We start from the raw sequence: 20646 nt of genomic DNA, 5'->3' as shown, positions 1-20646 counted from the left end.
TTTAGCATGATTAAATTACATTAAATGAAATTACACTTTACACATAGAATTACAAGCATTGAAATACTCTATTTCAATACGTTCAAGTTTTCTTGTTTGCAAAACCATCTTTGAAGAAATTTGATGATCTATTCTCGGAGAGTTTGAAGTTGGGGAAAAGTTACTTAAAATGTATCAACTCTTATATTTATACTTACTAAATAGTTTGTTCCAATCTGATGGCAGAACTGCCACCAAATTCTCGATTGTTTGTGTTGTTACATGTAAGATATTGATATAGACATGACGTGACGTGATGTAAGATTGTGTTCTGGAAAAGTCAAAATCGCCTTCCCTATTTCACTTTGAAAGAATACTTAAGGATCAGGGTCTCAGCATGCAGCGATTGGGTTTTGGAATGGCACCAAATATTTCACCAATAAATGTTGTTTTGAAATATTTTTGATGTAAACCATCCATGTCTACAGTGATATGTTCAGATCGGCAAACCCATGTTCAATGATTTGATCCGGGATGAAATCTGAAGAGGACAATAGATGTAACGTTTGATAATATTTCCATTTAGCTTTGTTTTAGAGAGCATCAACATTTCTCCTATGCCATAAGGCCTGTTGTATACTAATAGCTTGCCGATCACACTGCATTGTGGACAAAATGCAATGCTGTCATCTGCACAAAAATTCAATCGTCCACGATAACATTGTTCATGGCACAAACACAATCTAGAAGTTGAAAAACAAAGCAGTTAAATCAAGTTTCTGATCGATTCTTTTTAATTAAACTTAGTCTGGATAACTGAGACTATTTTCAACCTCTGAAGTTGAGTGAACTCCGTCTCCACGCCTTCGCAACGCCCTTCAGAGCTCAAACCTAAGTGAAGAGCGCCCTCAAAGAAATGTACTCTGCCAAAGGTTACATAGTTGAAGGAGTTCACTCATGAATCATCCCCAGCCATGTCGAAATCGAATTCTGCGAAACCGATGAAACTGTTCAGTGTCATAAAGAATTCAATATTTTATATCGTACACTCGATGCCCCTTCTACTACATCGGTTCCTGAATATTTTGGGTTTTTTGGAAAGACTGTCAATTACTTACATCTTGGTTGAAGTGGAACACTTTATACCATAAGAAGTTGGAGATACTGGCCTCTGTAGGAATGGGTCAATAGACCTCACTGTAGGGCGCTAGCAGTTCACGTCACCGTTACCTTGATGTGTTGTCAGTGACGTAAAAGTTGCTAAAACTCTGCGCAGCCTTCCCGTTGGCATGAACTTTGCGCCTTTATTTACTTCAGCATACAGTAATTTAAACAAAGTCTACAAAGACTCAACCTTGGCATGGGCGTGCAGTCTTTTGACTACTTCTCTCGTCGCTTAAGATGTGTTTCCTTGCCTAAAACATTTTCTAAAACTGAACGTATCTGAGGATTTTTCCATAATTCCATCTACACATATGGCTCTTCATTTCACGTGACGTACTCGATATTCTGGACATTGTAGTAGCTTTGCTTGTGTTTGCTCAAATCACGGCCGTCGACAAATGATGATGAATATAATCAATACCCGAACAACAACTCGCTCCAGTAAATGATTTCCATCTCCTAAAATTACATTATATAATTTCTGATAATGCCTTGACAATATACTGGCCTTTCTCGCTGAGAAAGAGGACGGTCTGTACGGCCTTGGGAATGACCTAGAAATCTGACCCAGAGTCGCGTAGTTCTCTCATTGTAAACAGTAAACAAACTCTTGAATATACTGTCTCAGGGTATCTTATCTACAAAATATCTCGATCTGGGTCGATGTGTTTATTAATAAGGCTAGATATGATAAACTGCGTAAAAGCCGGTAAGGCCGAGTGAAAACTTATCGCAGCAACAGTGCAGGGTCTGTGGAGACTTTGGGCAAATACACGTGGTGAGAAGGTAAAGTGTTCATGGTTTCGATTCCAGACTTCTCCAAAAGATTCAAAGAATATGTCAAAAATTGGGAAAAGATGAAATAAGTGAGAAATTGATTGGCGTTCAGATCATGCTGTCTGGGTTTCTCTTGGACTGCAGTCAAGCACGTGTGAGTATGCAACGCAAAAGCATCACTATAAAGTCGTTCACAACTGTTACTTGATAGCATCGCGAGGTTTTTTGCTCTTCTGGAATGTGTCCTTAAACACTAACGCTAGTAGTTCGACCTGAGACAGATTGCACGGCCCCGTCACCTTGAACATAGACATCCTTGGGACGCATGCGCTAAAGTAGTTTTGCCCGTATGAATCAGGGGAAACGTGTTCTACGAGATCGTTCCTCTTCTTCATGTTACATGTTCGTCGACCACTTCCAAGTACTATTATGGTCATGAAATATCCAACAGGTGAGTTTGCTGATTTTATTCGGAAAAGGCCATGCCTTATAGCCGATACTCTGTTCACGACCCACGTAAGACTAAGCTTACTGCTGTTTACATTATGTCACTTCTCAAGTCTTTTACTACTGTGATTGTTTTGGCGGAAATATTTCGCTATTTCTCTGATGTATGACGACGATTTATTTCAATCTCCGATCCCGTTCACCATTGGAAAAGACATTCCCACTTCTAGAAGTTCACAAAGCTATTTGCTTATCTTTTCAGATTTTCAGCCATTCGCTGTGACTCATTCATCGATACATTTCTAGTGTATCGCCTTATTGACTCAAGTTAGCCCCGCAGAAGTTACATCTATTACATGTAAAGTCACAGTCCCTGCACTGATTAAGTATTAGGAAGCTTTGAAATTGAGCTACAACGTGACTGTCTGTTGTTCACGGTCTTTAATACTGTTTATCTTTGTGACCTTGACTTCGACATATTTAACCGTCATAACTTTGATATCGGTCGTTGCAGTTTATGAATGAAAAGAATAGGCTACCATGCATCAATTCATTTCGAGATTATCATATTATGGCTATCTCCGTGGAGGTTGTAACTCCATAGTTACCTTGGTACAAGAACAATAAATATACCGAGGATTCTGTTATATTAATACCAAATATCAAGATGTTTCAGCGGGGTTCAATGACGCCAGATCATTTTTATCGCTATAATTTATACTGTTGTTAGCTACGCCCGACCATGGCCGTGGAAGCCCTTTACCTACAGAATCTGAAATTTTGGGATCGCTCGCAACGTAAATTTTCACGGGGATGGGGTGGGTACCGTCGCTTGCAACCCTTCAACGCGGAATATCAGATAAGACTTGTGCCCTGGATGCTAACAAGTTCTGGTTAAAGATGTAACGATATGGCAACATGGAAGGGTGCAATGACCTCTGTGCATGTCGACCTGAAAGAGAGAATCCCCAAATAATTACTGAGTCCCTCCACCATAGTGTTTGAAGGAAGGGAGGTTGACGGGGTCACAAGCAGGATGTATGCAAGCCATGAACAACTTCCTTTACAGTCGGTCTCATCACAAACAAAGAGATAAAAAACTATAAACTATATATTGTTGTACATAGCTCGTGAGGCATTCATGTCAGCCACTTTATGGTTCGTTGTGGAAAATTGCCATATAATGTAGGCCTACAGGTGACTGATAGACATGTACACTTGAAGTAGACCGTGGGCACTACAATCGTTGTCTTCTCCGGAAGTGTATCAGGCACAGTCAATGGTGCTGCCTTATGAATAATCGAAGTGATTCAATGAAAGCAAACTGCCGTCGAAACTTGAATATTGTCTGGCATTCAGACATCAAATCTCGACTCCCTAAATGTAAAATACATCCCAGGTGCTTTTCAAGTTTTTTTTTCAAGTTTTCAAGTCTTGCTCTCGACTCGAGCTCACGCTTCTGCAGGTCAAAGTGCTTCGAACCAGGGTAGAAACAGTCATTCTTTCTTCTGTCTTTCAGGTACAAATGAAGATTAAGCACTGCACGCGAAGATTTACTTTCATGATTTATCAGAAGATTTAGCCTAACCCCTCAATTGTCCTTGTTTTGTCCTAGTTCGACGTGTTCTTTTCGCACACTTTTACAATTTCGGTCATATTATCCCGAGACAAAGGCAATCAAAGGATTAACTATTGCATGTAATTAGAAAAACCTAATTTTCCACTCTACCGAAAGTACACTTTCCGTGGCGGCAACTTTGAAGTTCAACGTGGAACCAAGTACACTAGTGATTAGCTCAACAAGCGTGTCAAGCCATCGAGCATACGATTGGCGGGTTGCAGAGAAGTAGGCGGTCCCTTGTTGAAGCTGCGCATTATCGCGGACCTTCTTCATCAATATTCTTGGCATAGGTCCACAAGCCGGTACGTTCCTTGGCCTGGAGCCGACTAGTACAGCTGATCGGAACGCACGTCTGTGTCGCCGGGAAAGATCTTCGAGTGTGAGTGCGTGCATGCCGAGTGCGGTCGTGACAGGTTGACAATGTGGCGGAAGTTGGTTGTTTTTGTACTGCTTGTGAGTTTTGGGCAGCCAGCAGTGTTAGGGCCACAAACGCAGGACGGCCGGGCTGACGGTCAAGGTAGGTGCAGTCACTTCCAATATAGTATATACTATCAGGGTCAAGATAAGCTGCCCCTTGCAAGTGTTCTACCTCGTGCGTACATTTGAGTACTTTGACTTTGACATAGTGTCGTCTATTAAGTATAACTTCAAGACATTTCTGTCATCTAGTACTTTATATAAGCACATGAATGCGTTAACCGTAAAGTTTCTGTAGCCTGTTCTACCGGTCTCATTCTAATATTAGATTCACTGAAAGTTGTTCTACTTGCGAGCTCTGTTGCCCATACATACTCTAACCAGTTGCATTTCCATGAGTTCATTCATAATGTTTGCAAACTACGCTCCCCAATAGCGCTAGGTATTACGAACTTATTCATAAGCCCTCTATCTTCTCTCACTAAGGGGATTTTGCTGGAACTTTGGGGTTGTCAAGTTCGGTCTTCGAAATTGTGACACCCGTGCGTGTAGACTCAGCGGGACAAACGGTTTCTCACGGACAACATTTTCGGGGACGGCGTGAAGTTCATACGGATTTGGAGACCACATCGTATAGCTATGTCGTTGCAGCATTCGGGGATGAGTATCGCCTAGAGTTAAAACCAGATGAAGGATTTGTAGCGGGCAGTTATGAGTTGCAGTATTTAGGGGAGTTCGATAATGGAAATTCTACCGTTCGGGATGGTGAAGAATATGAAGACAAGACCGTTTCGAGTGGTGCAGTCAATCACTGTTTTTACTCTGGCCATGTTCATTTACATCCAGGATCCAGTGCACAGTTTAGTGTGTGTGCGGGGCTGGTAAGTTTTAAGCATTAGTGCACTCCGTTTATCATTTTACGATGAACTCAGTCTCTGCTTTGTTATTCTTATTTCTGTCCCCAAACCAAATATGCACCAGGCAAAGTTCTGGACTAATTTTGAAATCTGTATATTATGATCAGCAAGATGCACATGCCAGTTCTAGTTTCTACACTAAGATTAACGGTCAAATTTGACAGAGAAGTACACACGACTTTACCTCAGCCTCTTTCAAATTCATTACAGTGCCCATAGATATGGTAATGTTGCACTTGGCACCGAATGTGCTATTAGCGAGGCTCTGGTAATGACCCAATAGGCCTGGTTACAATCGCCAAAGGGATATAAACAAAACCGTACAGAGCTCACTTCCACTGTCTAACCTTGCTTGAGATTTGGTGTACTGTTTCATGGTTACGTGGTAGTAGCAAAAAACCGACGGCATTCTGAGCGACTGATTGTCAACCAGAGCTAAACATATGACTCCTTTGGTACTACAATCTGGACATTGCGATAAATATGTAATTCTGGCCATGCTAAGAATCTTCTCAGTAATTCTTTCAGACAGCAGACAGAATTTGTACTCCAGATTGTCACATCAATACATTTTTTGAACCCTCATGTCACCATTGGTTTCCGTCATTAATTTGTCATTACAGTGTATTTATGATAGGGCAGTCTACTGTTTAATCAATCGTCATAAATCATTAATTTTCGTAATGACATATTTATTTTTATCGTTAATGCTATTTTAAGTGATGTTCCTCAATGTGCCCTTTGACCTATCAATGCAAGATGGAGCTTCATTATGATGGAGAATATCAGATCAGAAAATGTGAAAACAGATTAGTACTGTACTCAAAAATATGTGATTGAGGCCAAATAATCATGTTAATAGGTGAAACATCCCACCTTATTGAATTTAGGAGAGACTTGACTCAACTGTTACAGGTAAATCTGTCCTCTATAGGGGTGTAAGAAATCAGCGGCGTGTGTGAAAGGAATGTGAGCTTAGAGATTTGCACTTCTAAAGTTTGTATGTTGCATTTCTAGAAGATTCCCTGTTTATGTCTGATGAAAATTCTACGGAACAAAATACATTTTATTATTTTAAACATAGAGAAAACTTTGTGATACACTATTTCTCGCAGTGGCTGTTAATGTTTAAATAGTGATTATTGTAATTGCCAAAAATCAAAATTCTCTTGTGATATGGCATAGTATACAGACCTAGTGGTTACATCACAATTCACAAAATTTTGATTTTTTTTACCCTCTCTGCTGTAACAACTTTGAATGATGTAATTTCAACATCAATGAATGATTGCATTCATTCTTGTCTCCACTGCCAGTGTGTAAACATCATCAGCACATCTACTTTTGAACTGACATTTATAGCCAAAAAAAATATGCCAATGTGGTACAAAATAGTTGACAATAGTGAATATTGTGTGAATATTGTGTGAATGTAGTGAATATTCTCCCCATTGTAGAAAATCATGCCAAGATGTCCAATTATTCTAAAATAGGTCATAAAAGATTTTATGAACTACAATTAATGATTCCATCAAATATAGTCGTCAAAAGGAATTACATATATTTGTCATTGCTGTTCAGCATAGCACAGTTTAACTTAAGTGGTCAATGTTTCTGTTCACAGATTGGTATGTTCAGGATTGAAAATGGAAGCCAATACTTTATTGAACCAATAGCTAATAATGACATCCCTGATGAGCTAAGTAAGCCGCATATCATCTTTAAACAGGAAGGATTGCCTCACTCTGACGGCAAGGCAGCTTGTGGCCTTAAAGGTAAGTGATGGAACCTGAAATGTATCGTCAATCAGTGTAACAGTGTTCTTTTTGTCTGTCAATCAATCAATCAATTGATCAATCAATTATTCAGCTGAGTTGTTACAGATGTTGGAGAATTGATTGATAAATTGAAATAATTTGTGAAGGATAATCCAGACAGCCCCAAGTCCTATAGTGGATCATCTATTAAATCTGTTTGGGACATTAGCTCATTGCTGTAGTGTTATGGGGTATACAGAACCCCAAGTAGACCCTACAGATACTAGATTACAACGCCAATAGATTGTGTACAAATGTAGTAAACATGGTAGATTTGAATGTGAATGTTTTGTTACATTGATTGAAACTCTTGTCCAGTGTTTGTGTCTGTGGATTCTTCTATATCTGCAGAGTCAGTGAAGTCTTCAGAAAGTCTTCTCTTTGCTTACAGTTCCTTCTAGCTATGTTTAGCTCTACAACACTGCTCCATTTAGCACAATTACAAATTGCTCCTTGACTTGCTTTTAAACCACTCTTGCATCTGTCTCTCTGGAGACTAACATTTGCCCCATTCTTTTCCAAGGTGTCACCAAAGTCAGACATCTCAAATATTCATAACATTGTGTAGTGCCAAACCGTCAGATTACGAGTAACATTCACACTGTTAAAGAGATGTTTGGGCTTTATGGATGACTGGGTCAAAATTACTGTTTGTGATCAGGGTGTGACACTCAATAAGAACCCTGTTATTTCCAGTGGTACTAATCACAGGGAATATGGCAAATGATCTAGTGATTGTAATTCATAATTGTAAGTAGATAAAGTTTCTCCAAAAATGTACTGTATATTGTCTAATTTGTACAATGCAGCCAAAATCCACAGTGGACTTTGTTTAGAGGCAGCATACCACAGTGATAGTCAAGAAGTAACTAAGCAGTATTAATCATGCATTGTTGTGCGGTCCTTTGAGTCTCATATGCTGAACTGGGTAACTGGTAAAAGCATATTTGTTGTAATAGACATAAAACTTCTGTGAATTCAGATCATGACTTGGTTTCTGTCGGTGACCTTTAACACTTATCCTGCCAGGTTCATATGTCACCATCAGGTCAAGTTGGTTAAAACTAGTGAGGCATATATTTTCCCAGATGTTGCATTTTAACAAAGACTTGGACATTTAATGGCCCCTGAAAACAAAGATACCCTAAACCTGATTTTTGGTGAATGAACCTTGCAAAATATACCATGGCATAGATATTGGATTTAGAATAATACTGCCATGTTTTTACCAACTTGGTAGTTAGCAAAGTAGTGAAAGGCCTGGTAGGATAAGGGTTACACCATTGTTGTTCAAATTTTTAATGTTTCTACTGCTGTTATTTGACACCCAACAACACAGTGGAGCATTGCAATGAATCTATTTCATTTTTATGCCGTGAATCAGAAAAAAAGTCGAGCAGAGTTTCTGTGCAGAATTCCGTGAAAAAGAAGTTTATCGAAAAAAGTTGTTAAAAATATTCATAAGGTTTGTAAAGTGTATTTAGTACAAATCTGAAAGCAGTGAGTGGATGTGAGGGTCAGGGACCACACTGTCTCACTGTCTGCATACTGAATCAAGTGAGAAATGCTCCTATTTTCAAGCTGAGACTTCAAGAAGTTTAAAGCACCAAATTTGAATAATTCATTGCCCTAAAGCAGAATAGGAGTTCATTAGATATTAAACAGAATCGTAAACTTCACGTTTTTTGACTACTTTCTGACTTAAGGTCTCACTGTATTCTACGATTCCATCTCAATTCCAACTTTCTCTTGTCGTCAAAGCTTCTTCCTATTTGCAAAATAAAGCATTTTGAGCAAATCAGGTCAACTCACCAAAGGGGGGTGGGTCCATTGGTGACCAGACACAGATAAAGAATTGTTTGCATCTTTAGTATGGTTTCATTTTGTTGTGGTTCAGTTATATAAGACTGAACAATAGTTACTAACAAGGGATAACATATTCCTCTTTCCTAAGAATGCTCCAGTCTGATCCCACTTTTTTGTTTCCCAAAAGCTGGAAATGCCTTGATCCTTGACTAGTTGAGGAGCTGCAGTGTGGAGTGACATTCAAAATGTAAAAAGTACATGGTTTTTCCTCGCATAAGTTGTGCTTAATTGTATTAGTTCAGCCTTGCTAGCGGTAAATTTGTTTGCCTAATGGTAGTTAATGGCCAAATGAGTGAAATTCTTGTTGTTAGCCATGCAGATACACCAGGGGGCCATCATCATTACCCCCACAGATATTGGCTTCACTTGTTTCTCTTTTGGCCGTCAGTAAACGCTGAAATGTGCTTGCAAATAGATTTGTTTATGAGATACAGATCTAGGGAGGAACATGGCCACTCTTATCATGTCAGTTGTAAATACAAAATGTTTCAGTAAGTTGTGACCATTGTATTTAGGGATTGACGTTTGTTTTGAAACTTTGTAAAAGCTTTTGTACTATCAAACATTTGTTTTTCACTCAAAACTGTATTTAGAACGATGGCTAATATTGATTCATTGTTTTATATCTCCTTTTCAAGAGTGGATATTTGCTATTGATACGGTTGATTGAAGGGCTATTTTTTCCAAAACACAGTTAAGAGTGATGTTCAAACATCAGATTCCATCATGACTTGATTTGCTGGTATATTGACGGTCTTCTATTTTATTCAGGTTCTTTCATGGAAATGCCACGGAAATTAAAGAACACAAACACCAAGTAAAGACTTCAAATCTATAGAGGCATTTGCCAAAATCACCTTCAACTTCAGAGGATCAATTTCAATTGATCATGAGAAATGAAATGATTTTAGATACACTGCTGATCTACTCTTTGCTCAACTGAAAGAAATTCAGAAATGATCAATTTATAAATATCATAGTTAGTGTGTTTACTTGCCACAGAGGATATGTTTAATCAAATGTTAGTGAAAGTTTTGCAGGTTTTTTAGATCTGTTCACTGATGTGTGATGGGTTAAGTCCCTTTTGAAATGTCAAAGTTTATGAAAATACAGGCAAGCAGTAACACACTTGTAGGCCAGCAATATCTACATTCTAATTGGTAATTTAAACAGAGCCATTAACACCTTAAAGTGTGAAGAGTAAACATTGCCATTATCAAAGGGTTCATATCTTGTCCAGGATAATTGCAATGGTGTACTGTCACTATGGATACCTCAATAAGGTCAACGCACAAAAAACCATGGATTCCCAGAATACACAATTTACTCCAGAAAAAGGTCAGGAGTACGTGAGATTTGATAAGGCTTTCTGCTGCAATTCGCGGTACAGTGTTCTTGTATAAATATTGGAAAAAGTGGTTTGGAAGGGTCTTTTTAGGAGTCATGGTTAAGTTCAGAAAAGCTGACACCAGAGAAAGTAATGTATAGTCTTGTTTTCATAGCATTCAAGGTAGCACTTTGCATAATGGAGTAAACCACTTGCTTGTTTTCATTTGACTATATTTGCATGCCCCAGGGTAGGGTTGGCACTTACATGTGTACCTAGTATTTATCAGTAGTGTGCCCCCCGGGTTACAAGATATTTCAGGCACAATTTTGAACTGGCGATGAAGGATACGCTGATGTCGAAATTTGAGGAATTCTTTTTAGTTACGGTTGTCAGGGAAACACCGTGAGACCTTTGTCTCAAAGTTTAACATTTATTTCAGCTGTCAAATTACTATACGGTCATAGGATTGTCAAGAGGGATATATGATTTCATTACCTTTGTGGATGATAGTGAGTTTTGACAAAGTACAGATGTAATAAAGCAGATACAAGAGGTATCAAGTAACATTCACCTGGCTGATATACATTTGCCAACCTTGTTTTTAGAGATAATCAAGGTTTTCTGTAGACAAGGTGACAGGACATTCAATAATTTTATTTGGCACTGATTGATGGAGTAGTGGCCTCTTCTATGAAGTCAAAGTCTGTGTCATACTAGATGAGAGAAACATTCCATTGCTGTCATTAGTACTGGGATAATTATGCTCCGATACAGTATGAATGCCACATAAATAGACTGCATACAGAATGCCTTGGTATGTTTTATGGCAGTGATACTGTAAATATAAATTTAAAGGCTCATCTCTCAATCCAGTTTCTTACATTTGTATACAGTGTCCTAGGTTGTATCGTTTTCTTCTCCAGTGGTGATTTCCTCTGAATTTTGATACTTGAGCTTTAAAATACATGTACATGTACAAATGTTGAGTTGATTAGTGTGTTGTCTCTTCAGTTTGAAGTGTGTGTAACTAGTACATACTTTTTGTACCTTGGTGATTAACAAATCTTCATAGCCTATCCACACGGGAATTGACAAATCTTCATAGCTTATCCACTGGGTTTTGAGTGGCAGGTGACATTAGCTAACAGCTTATTTGACGTTTGTTTAGGATTTTCCTTTAATACCTAAATGCACATGTACACATTTTACTGTTGGAGAGTTCGTTGAGTGTCACTTTCTCCCCTGTAGCTTCAACTGTGCCATAGAAAACAATGGTATGTCCCCAAAATGTTGTATGAATGGATGAAATTGTTAGCCAGATACTGGTACAGGATATGATGTAGTTCTGTATTGTATCAATTTCAAATTGTTACTTCAAATTGTAATACTGTGTTAATAGAAACATACTGGTTTGTGGTATTTTTACAATGGTGATCAAATGTTAAATATCTTGAATAGAAAAGTTAATCTCTATTGTGGCTTGGTTTAGCTTGTATTCAGCCAGTGTTACCTCCAACATGCTGTGATGCAGTTACCGGTATATCATTGCCAAAGAAACCACACATCTGATTCATGCTACTTGCAGTGTTTACAGTGGGATACTTACAAGAAGAGTTTTGTTCTGTTTGTATTGAAGGTCAAGGTGTATGGTTATCACATTGTCAAGGTTTACTTCAGCTTGTGTTGAATGGTATTTGCTGTCAAAAAATATATACTCTTAAAGCTTACTGTAAACATCTATCATGGATGATGTAATAAAAATGTAAAATTTAAGACTACAATTGAAAATAAAAAAAGATTTAGAACACAGATATTTCCTTCTGTAGAGAAACCAAATTAATCTTTTTCTAAGGCAGGTTATTGGAGTAAAGATCAAGTCTAATTTATCAGGCCAAATTTTCACAATGATGCCTAGTAACAGGACTCATTATAGCCAAATACTGGTTTAAAAGCTGTTTTTATCAAAGCCTAAACTCTTCAACATAATAAGATTAATTTGAAAATACCATTTCATGTATATTTATATAATGTATTTTTAAGAACGCATGAAGATTAATATCGATTATCAAAATTTCACAATAATGACAAAATTAGAAATGTTACCCAAGTTAAGAAATTAACTGTATAGAAAATTCTGATGTAAAATCTGATGCTATGGAAGTGATATGGTTTGTTACAATGCATTGTGTACAAGTCAAGGTACTCATTGTAAATCCAGCACTAGCTAATTACAACTGAAATGTTGACTTAGTTTCAGCCTTGACACTGTGAAGCTTTCACAGAGATTGTCTTCAGAAATGGTCCTTGCATCTCCTTGCTGCGTTGTTAATACATATGACCTAAATTTATCAAATTCTCAGTAGGAATGTTACCGCCGTCACTGATGGTACTAGTGCCACAATTTAACCCAATATTTGTTGACTCTTGAAAATCATAATAGCTGTCATCCCAGTGTTAACTCTACGGGGAAAAATCAAATGTTTGATTTTCAAAAATGTAAAATGGTGAAAATATTTCTTACTCCAAGAACAAGTGCTAGACCAAAAAAAAAATTGTAAACTTACTTTACTATATTGGAATGGTGTATTCCGCGACAGTAATGACATGACTGATTATAAGATTTGATAACAGGTATGTATCGTTAGGGCAACATTCACTTGGTGTATTCAGTAAGAATATCATTCATCCTAAAATAGAACCATTGCTGGTTACCGTAGCAACAAATTCAATTTGATGGAGTGAATCAGTTTTCAAAGTCAAGTTCTGGTAATGCATTCACATCACCTAATAATCAAACCTAGTTGGTCTTGAAGTCTGACAGACTCTTAACCTACTGGATAATTTATATGTGACTTTGGCTTTCAAGGCCCCTGGATGAGAAATATAACCTTTTAACCTTTGTAGACAATGTGTCAAGTTGGTTTGATGTTTTATTGCCCGCATTTTTACCTGACAAAGTGGGTCACATCATGAATCTGTAAAACTAATAAGTAATCTTGTGACTAGGTATGTCAGATGACATATCTAATGAATACCTGCAAAGTAATCACATTCAGGATAAATGATTAATGTGTGCTTTGCTCTTTATGAAAAGCAGAAATATGATCTGAGATGAGCACAGCAAATGTGCATATCACTCCTTGAGACTGCACACCAAATATGACATCACTCCTTAAGACTGCACAGCAAATGTGCATATCACTCAACCTTGCATGCAGCAGATATGACATCACACCTTGAGACTGCACAGCAAATGTGCATATCACTCAACCTTGCATGCAGCAGATATGACATCACTCCTTGAGACTGCACAGCAAATGTGCATATCACTCAACCTTGCATGCAGCAGATATGACATCACTCCTTGAGACTGCACAGCAAGTGTGCATATCACTCAACCTTGCATGCAGCAGATATGACATCACTCCTTGAGACTGCACAGCAAATGTGCATATCACTCAACCTTGCATGCAGCAGATATGACATCACTCCTTGAGATTGCACAGCAAGTGTGCATATCACTCAACCTTGCATGCAGCAGATATGACATCACTCCTTGAGATTGCACAGCAAGTGTGCATATCACTCAACCTTGCATGCAGCAGATATGACATCACTCCTTGAGATTGCACAGCAAGTGTGCATATCACTCAACCTTGCATGCAGCAGATATGTCATCACTCCTTGAGATTGCACAGCAAGTGTGCATATCACTCAACCTTGCATGCAGCAGATATGACATCACTCCTTGAGATTGCACAGCAAGTGTGCATATCACTCAACCTTGCATGCAGCAGATATGACATCACTCCTTGAGATTGCACAGCAAGTGTGCATATCACTCAACCTTGCATGCAGCAGATATGACATCACTCCTTGAGATTGCACAGCAAGTGTGCATATCACTCAACCTTGCATGCAGCAGATATGACATCACTCCTTGAGACTGCACAGCAAGTGTACATATCACTTAACCTTGCATGCAGCAGATATGACATCACTCCTTGAGACTGCACAGCAAATGTGCATATCACTCAACCTTGCATGCAGCAGGTATGACATCACTCTTTGAGACTGCACAGCAAATGCTTGTGTCAGTATAGAACTATAGCAAACTTGGAAAGACAGAATGCAGTTGGTTAATCTTAAAAATGCAATCCTTTGAGACCTAGATCTATAAAAATTCATAGCCCCAACAACTTCAGCCAACAACCCCACAAATACTTGTAGTAAGTATGACCTAGATTATATTGTGTGTTTACATCATATATGATATTGGTAAATGTTTTACATTGCTAGCAACTTTCAAGTGATTCCTACAGCTATCAAAACATTCCATGTCACAACAACAGAGAATACTCAAAAGTAGGTCAACTTCAGCCAATGTTTGATCATAGACATCGATATGGTTCTTTATGAAATCCACATTCATTCTGCTTTGGTTTACTTTCATTGAATTCAGAAAGGGTGGATTTTATGAACAGAGCAGGGTTACATACTCAGTCCCATACTGTGTCTGTCTGCAACTCAGGTGTACTTTCATATGTAAATTATTGTGCAATTATTATGTAAATTAATGCAAATAAGCAATTACCCCTTTGCTTTGATCCTGGCGAGGGGAACTCTGCATTTGAACAAAAATACACTGGTTGTTTTAGTTTGCACACATGGAGGGACCGTGGTTTACATGATGATTTTCTCTCTCTATGACAATTTTTATAGCTAAATTATATACCTTAGTCTCTAAAATTACCTTCATTAAAGACTGTCAAAATGGAGAAATAATGTTGCACACAGACATGTATAAGCTATCTAACTTATATGTATTTCACAGATTGATGTAAAGTGTATATAAAGTTTTATAAGTATTCAAAATAAAAAGAGTGCTGGGTTAAATTTCTTGTAAGTTTCACAAAAGACCGCCATGTAACAGGTACATAATGTAGATTAAGATATGTAATGTGCCACTATAGATAAACGCCTTTTGCTTTCTGTAACACTCTCTTGAAGAACTAGATAAATTTGTCAATATATCCATTCCAAGCTCAGTGGACATAAACTTTAAGAAAGGTCTGCAACTTGACGATGCTATCGCTGTCATGAAAGTGACTTTGAGCAAAGACCAAGTGTAAAGCCCAGTATGCCAACACTTCAACAGACAATTACTTTGTTTTGTTTCAGTGTGTAATAGCTGCCTTGCAAACAAGTATAGCAAATTCTTTCCCATGCATGACAGTAGCAAGCCACTCTAGTACATGCAATCTGTATACTATGGTTAATTTGATGATTTGATCCAGGCGTCAAAGTACACTTTGTTAATAGCATTTGAGTTCAGCTATAATTTATTTCACATGTGAGAACCATTCTGTCAAGAAAATATTTGGTGAGGGCAGTTAATTTTGACTGGCATCAGTCTTTGTGTGACCTTTCCAACAATTCTCAAGCCGCAGTGTACCAGATCATCTCGTAACCCTCACTGTCTGATGTTGATTCTCTATCTGTGCTATTTGGAAAGAGTTGCAAACCACTTATCGGTATGCCAATGAAAAAATACATCAGAAATCTGCGGGAAATCAGAAAAGAAACAAACAATTGCCTGTAAACATATACTTCATTCTACATTAAATCTTATTTTCTAATTTGAAGTAATGACAGAATTTAGGCCCATAACCTTTGGACATCAACAACAATAATTGAATCATTTATGATCAATATTGCATGATCAGTATACGTATAAAGCGCCTAATTCACCACTTTTTCTGCAATCGCATTACATATTGCAACCATGTGATGAAGAGTTGGCAGTATAAATAGACCACCCAATTCAAATTCCACTCATGGGAATTGATTACATTTGCTGTCCATCATTGAACTCATCACTTGCTTGTATCTCAAGTCTGATGATATCACAGAGAATATTTGATCATTGATCAATATCAATAAACCATTTCAATCAGACAAATCACCTCAGTGGTCTAGAGATCTCAGCATTTACCTGCCAATGCTGGCCATAATTGTATTTTGTACAATCACTCTGTAGGAATTCTTCAAAGAAAATATTCATTCATTGAGTACTGAGGAAGTATTGACCCTGGCAATCAGCATGACAAAACGATGTAACAGACATGGACATTGTGTGTTTTGAACACACACAAAAACTGCTGCCTATAGTGTACACACTGTGTTGTAGAGGACAGTGCAAATGTTATCTGTGCAGATGACGCTCAGCAAATATACTCTAAATGAAAAGGTGCAACCTTGTCTTTCTTAATGTGGAAAAATGACGAACACCTTGAAAGTCTGAATAGCATTCTTTTATGGACCAGGGAAAAAGTTTTTGTTCTGAGAAGTTTGTTAGCTGTCATTTGCATTGCGTAAATGTTATGTTTGTGAATACTACTGACACTTGACTGTTGTATGATTGAAACAATGCAAGCTAAAGACTTATTGCAGCTGCCATCTGTGTCTGAAATGAGCAATGTTATTGAGAAACCAGTGAAAATTTCCTCCTGATAATTTAGAAATGACACTTCTGCTTGCATGAATTAATTTATCTTCAACTGACACCTCTTCAGATTACAAGTTATTGTCATCAGAATGATCTGTAAAACAACACAAACAAACATGGTGTCTTGTTCTTCAGATTGTCATATATTGGATTGTTCTTTGCACTGAATATTTAGCATTTAATCTGGTGAGGATTTTCTTTGCCAGCCAAGCGCTTTGGTGATCCAGTGAGATTTTGTAGTTGCTGAAACCAAAGTTTTCCTTGTTTTCATTCTGATCATGTGGACATCAATAATTAATCAGCTCCAAAAAAGACACATGCTTGGAATGTGAATTGTGTGAATTGGAATTTGCCGCATGAAGCAGGCAGTTTTGAAGACAGTTGACCCAACATGATGTCAGATCTCTCAAATATGTAAGGAACTTTTTCCACGTGCTGGCTGTAGTAGTTTAGCCATAGTGTTTGCTGGGCTGTAATATTTCCTGTGTTACTTGACCTGAAGTTGAACTGTAGATTTCAATGTCAAAAGTTCACTTTCCCCCAAACACTCAGGGAGATTCATAGGGGAGGACCGTATCAGTAGAATGGTAAATTTGTGAGTCCAGAACAGACATGTTGAAAGTTGAGTGCTCCTGAAAGTGTGTAGACAGCAGCTGCTAGGTGCCTGCAAGGAGACTGTATGTTCAAGTCATAAAAATGCTGCCATTTTTGAGCCAAATTTTCTTGAATCTATATGAGCTGTCTTGTCACAATGGCATCACAGTGAAGTTGGAATGATAAAAGGTTTGGCAATACTTGCTGTACATCTGAGCAGTGTATGTATACATTTATCTTCAGTGTGGGGATAGATCCAAGAATCCCGTAATTGCCACTTTAAAGTTTCAGCTACTCGTGTGGGGCTAACACTTGTCAAGCCTCATCGCTGGATAAGTTGGTGGTATGATAAGACACAGAGCAATTGTATTGAGTATTGTGAAACTAGAGCATTGTCAAATCTTTTAATGGTTGCAACACAACTCCTAACAATAGTAGATACAGTTGTCTGTAAGTAAATCACTATCAAAATGTATCTCCAACACAATGAAGAGGGCTTTATCCTTCAGATCAACGGGTAGCTCAGTACTTTTACTGCTGATTTCAAATTTATTAGACCACACTGTCTGCAATGTATTCAAAACTCTATAGAGTTCTTTGAGTCAGACTTAGAAGTCTATTTTGGCAAGTTTCACTGCTCAGCCCTTCCTGCTAGAGGAGGTATTTGATACATCTATGAATGGCCAATTAGAGTGAATTAGCGTAAAGCTTACTGTGGCTACAAACTGCATTCCAGCTTTTCCTCATCATGTAAATAGACCTCAAAGCACATAACTGACTATGAACTGTACTCACATAGTATTCAGCTGACACAAAAATACATGTAAACTCAGGAAATGTTTTGTCGCGGAAACTGAAGTAATAGTCACATGGTGGGGAAATGGACAGAAATAAAACACCTACCTCAGTGATATGAAACACATGATAGCAATAAAGGGTTGTTTAGTCATCGGTAGTGAGTGATACATGATTTTAATCAAGAAATGAAAGTGGGAAATGAAGTGGTTTTCTGAAATATTTGTGTTCTCTGGATCTTCCACACTGGGAAATTGACAGCTGCCTTACAACTTGTCAAAAAATGAAACAGCAGTCTCATGTTAAATATTGATGCATTGTTTTGAAATATTTTCTCACCAATTTGATCATAACATCCTCTCTCAATGATGTAATGGGCAATTTAAAGGCAAGGTAGTCTAGAGAAGTTATATCTGCTTTTTTCTAAATAGTTTTTGTATTTTAATTACCTTCATTTGCATATCCTTTCAAACTAGCCCACATGTAGGTGACTCAGAAAACCTCTTCATCAATTCCTCATTCTCATTATACTTTTTGATGTTTTGATTCAGTGTCACCATAAAATGCATGCCTATCTAGGTCACAACGTTAATTTCCTATTTTGTTACAGACTTTAGATGAGGTCATATTCTGTGCTTCTTTTTCTAAAATTTGTAGCTGTTACACATAAACATGTTTGTCAACACAGTAACTTGTATGTAGCTTCACAATGCCTGAGAAAGTCTACATGATCTAGTGACATGGAATACTTGTCTACGCTTTTGTTGCAATACCCAGTTGACAAAAGAAGAGAAACACCATCAAACCTGTGAACCCGGTTTGCTTGCCAAGACAGAAAGAAGAAAGTGTGTAGTCTAAGTAGATTGTCCTACATGTATCTATGTGGCTTTGCCTAGGACATCCTGGTACAGTCTCCATAACCAACCTGTGCATGAAAATATTCACTTTTTTCTGGAGAATTTTACCAACAGCTTCAAAATGGTGTGGACCCACCAGGAATGGGGCTACAACTGTCACTTCTTTGGTTGACTGGGTAACGCCAAGGGTTTGAAAAGCACTCAATGCTGTAACAAGACTTGCCTCTGTCATTCTGCTTGTGATGTCCCTGATGTTTAAAATAAAATTTACTGCCTTTCTTCGATTGCCATTCAAACTCTAGAAGTAAAAATGCTAGTGATAAGCTCTTCAAGCTTGCTTGTAAGATTCACCGATGTTGCAGTCTTGAATTGTACAGCACAGCAGTGTGGAGGAATTACATGATTGGCCAATCACATGCACTGATCAATCACATGATCTACAAAGTCTTACCACTAAGGGATATTTTGAAGGAGTGAATGAACGCCGTTTGGCTTGCGATGTCAAATCTGTAATGTGATCAGTGGATTGTGACAATCAATACTAATCACAAATTGAAAATAAAGGGATTGCTATGAATAAATGTGATGGCTAGACAATACAACGTGTACTTACTTTCTCTGGTTGAAATCATTAAAATTTTGACGTCACTATTTATGCAGAATGTAAATCTGCCCTCAAAGTGTACGACTAACTTTTATTACTTTGCATAAATGATATCTACAGAATATTCAACTTATATTTTATAAGTATTTGCTGTTTGTTATGCTGTCTCATAACATAGCATTTCATTCATAAGACTGCATATCAATTTGGTACCCACGCATGACCACCTTCCAATGCCCAGCAGTGAAAAGTGCCTTGAGACTGTATTCTCATTTGGTTGTCCATAGCTAAGGCTGATGTAGCTGAGAGAGGTTTAATAGAAATATCACCTCCCTATAATACGTCCTCTTTCCCAGTCTTGAAAATGTCATCTGTGCAATCTGATTTAATCACCATAATTTTTGGGCAGATTACTGTTAGATATTTCTTTATTTTCAACCGTACCGGAAAAGAGCAGCCATACATTATTTTTAACGGAAAAATGACAGAGTGAGTGTACAATGTACCTTTTATGTAGAAGATTGATAGGGTTAGAGTATGGGGTCAGCAATATATCGTGTGCATGCATTGAGCTGAACAATTACAGTTATTGTGTGAGTCTCAAGAACACTTGAAATGATGACTAACGCATGTCTACTCACTTCATTTTAACGTACTATCCAGATAGATTGGTATCCCTGCTGTTCTCTTACCCACTCTGTAATTCAAATAGACATCTGCAATAGCTCTGGGTACATATTTATTAGAAAGTCTTAACATGCTCATTATGAATCCATAAGTTGATAGTGTTATATGACTCGCTTCACCAATTCAGTTTTCAAGTCAGTCTTTTGATTTACCAAGTTAGTTTTATCCTCCTTTTCACCACTGTTGGACTGAATATAGTACAAATCTACCGTCAAGTCACACAAAGACCTCAGTAGTAATGCTCTGGTAAATAGACACCATTAGTA

The 20646-nt window shown here is 37.8% G+C and overlaps 1 protein-coding gene across 1 annotated transcript in view; it reads left to right on the top strand.

The window, feature by feature from the left end:
- The first annotated feature begins 2235 nt into the window (after positions 1-2235).
- The window catches only part of LOC139134581 (A disintegrin and metalloproteinase with thrombospondin motifs 9-like), a 145742-nt gene continuing 127331 nt past the window's right edge, over positions 2236-20646 (top strand). The window contains exons 1-4 of the mRNA XM_070701491.1: positions 2236-2371; positions 3887-4505; positions 4892-5286; positions 6947-7097. Coding sequence (XP_070557592.1) covers positions 4409-4505; positions 4892-5286; positions 6947-7097 — 643 coding nt within the window. The 5' untranslated portion in view covers positions 2236-2371; positions 3887-4408. The remainder of the gene's footprint in view (positions 2372-3886; positions 4506-4891; positions 5287-6946; positions 7098-20646) is intronic.

The sequence above is a fragment of the Ptychodera flava genome, chromosome 6, assembly GCF_041260155.1.
Source record: "Ptychodera flava strain L36383 chromosome 6, AS_Pfla_20210202, whole genome shotgun sequence".
NCBI classification, from domain to species: domain Eukaryota; kingdom Metazoa; phylum Hemichordata; class Enteropneusta; family Ptychoderidae; genus Ptychodera; species Ptychodera flava.
Note: the sequence above shows the minus strand (reverse complement) of the source record. Positions and strands in the feature narration are given on the sequence as shown.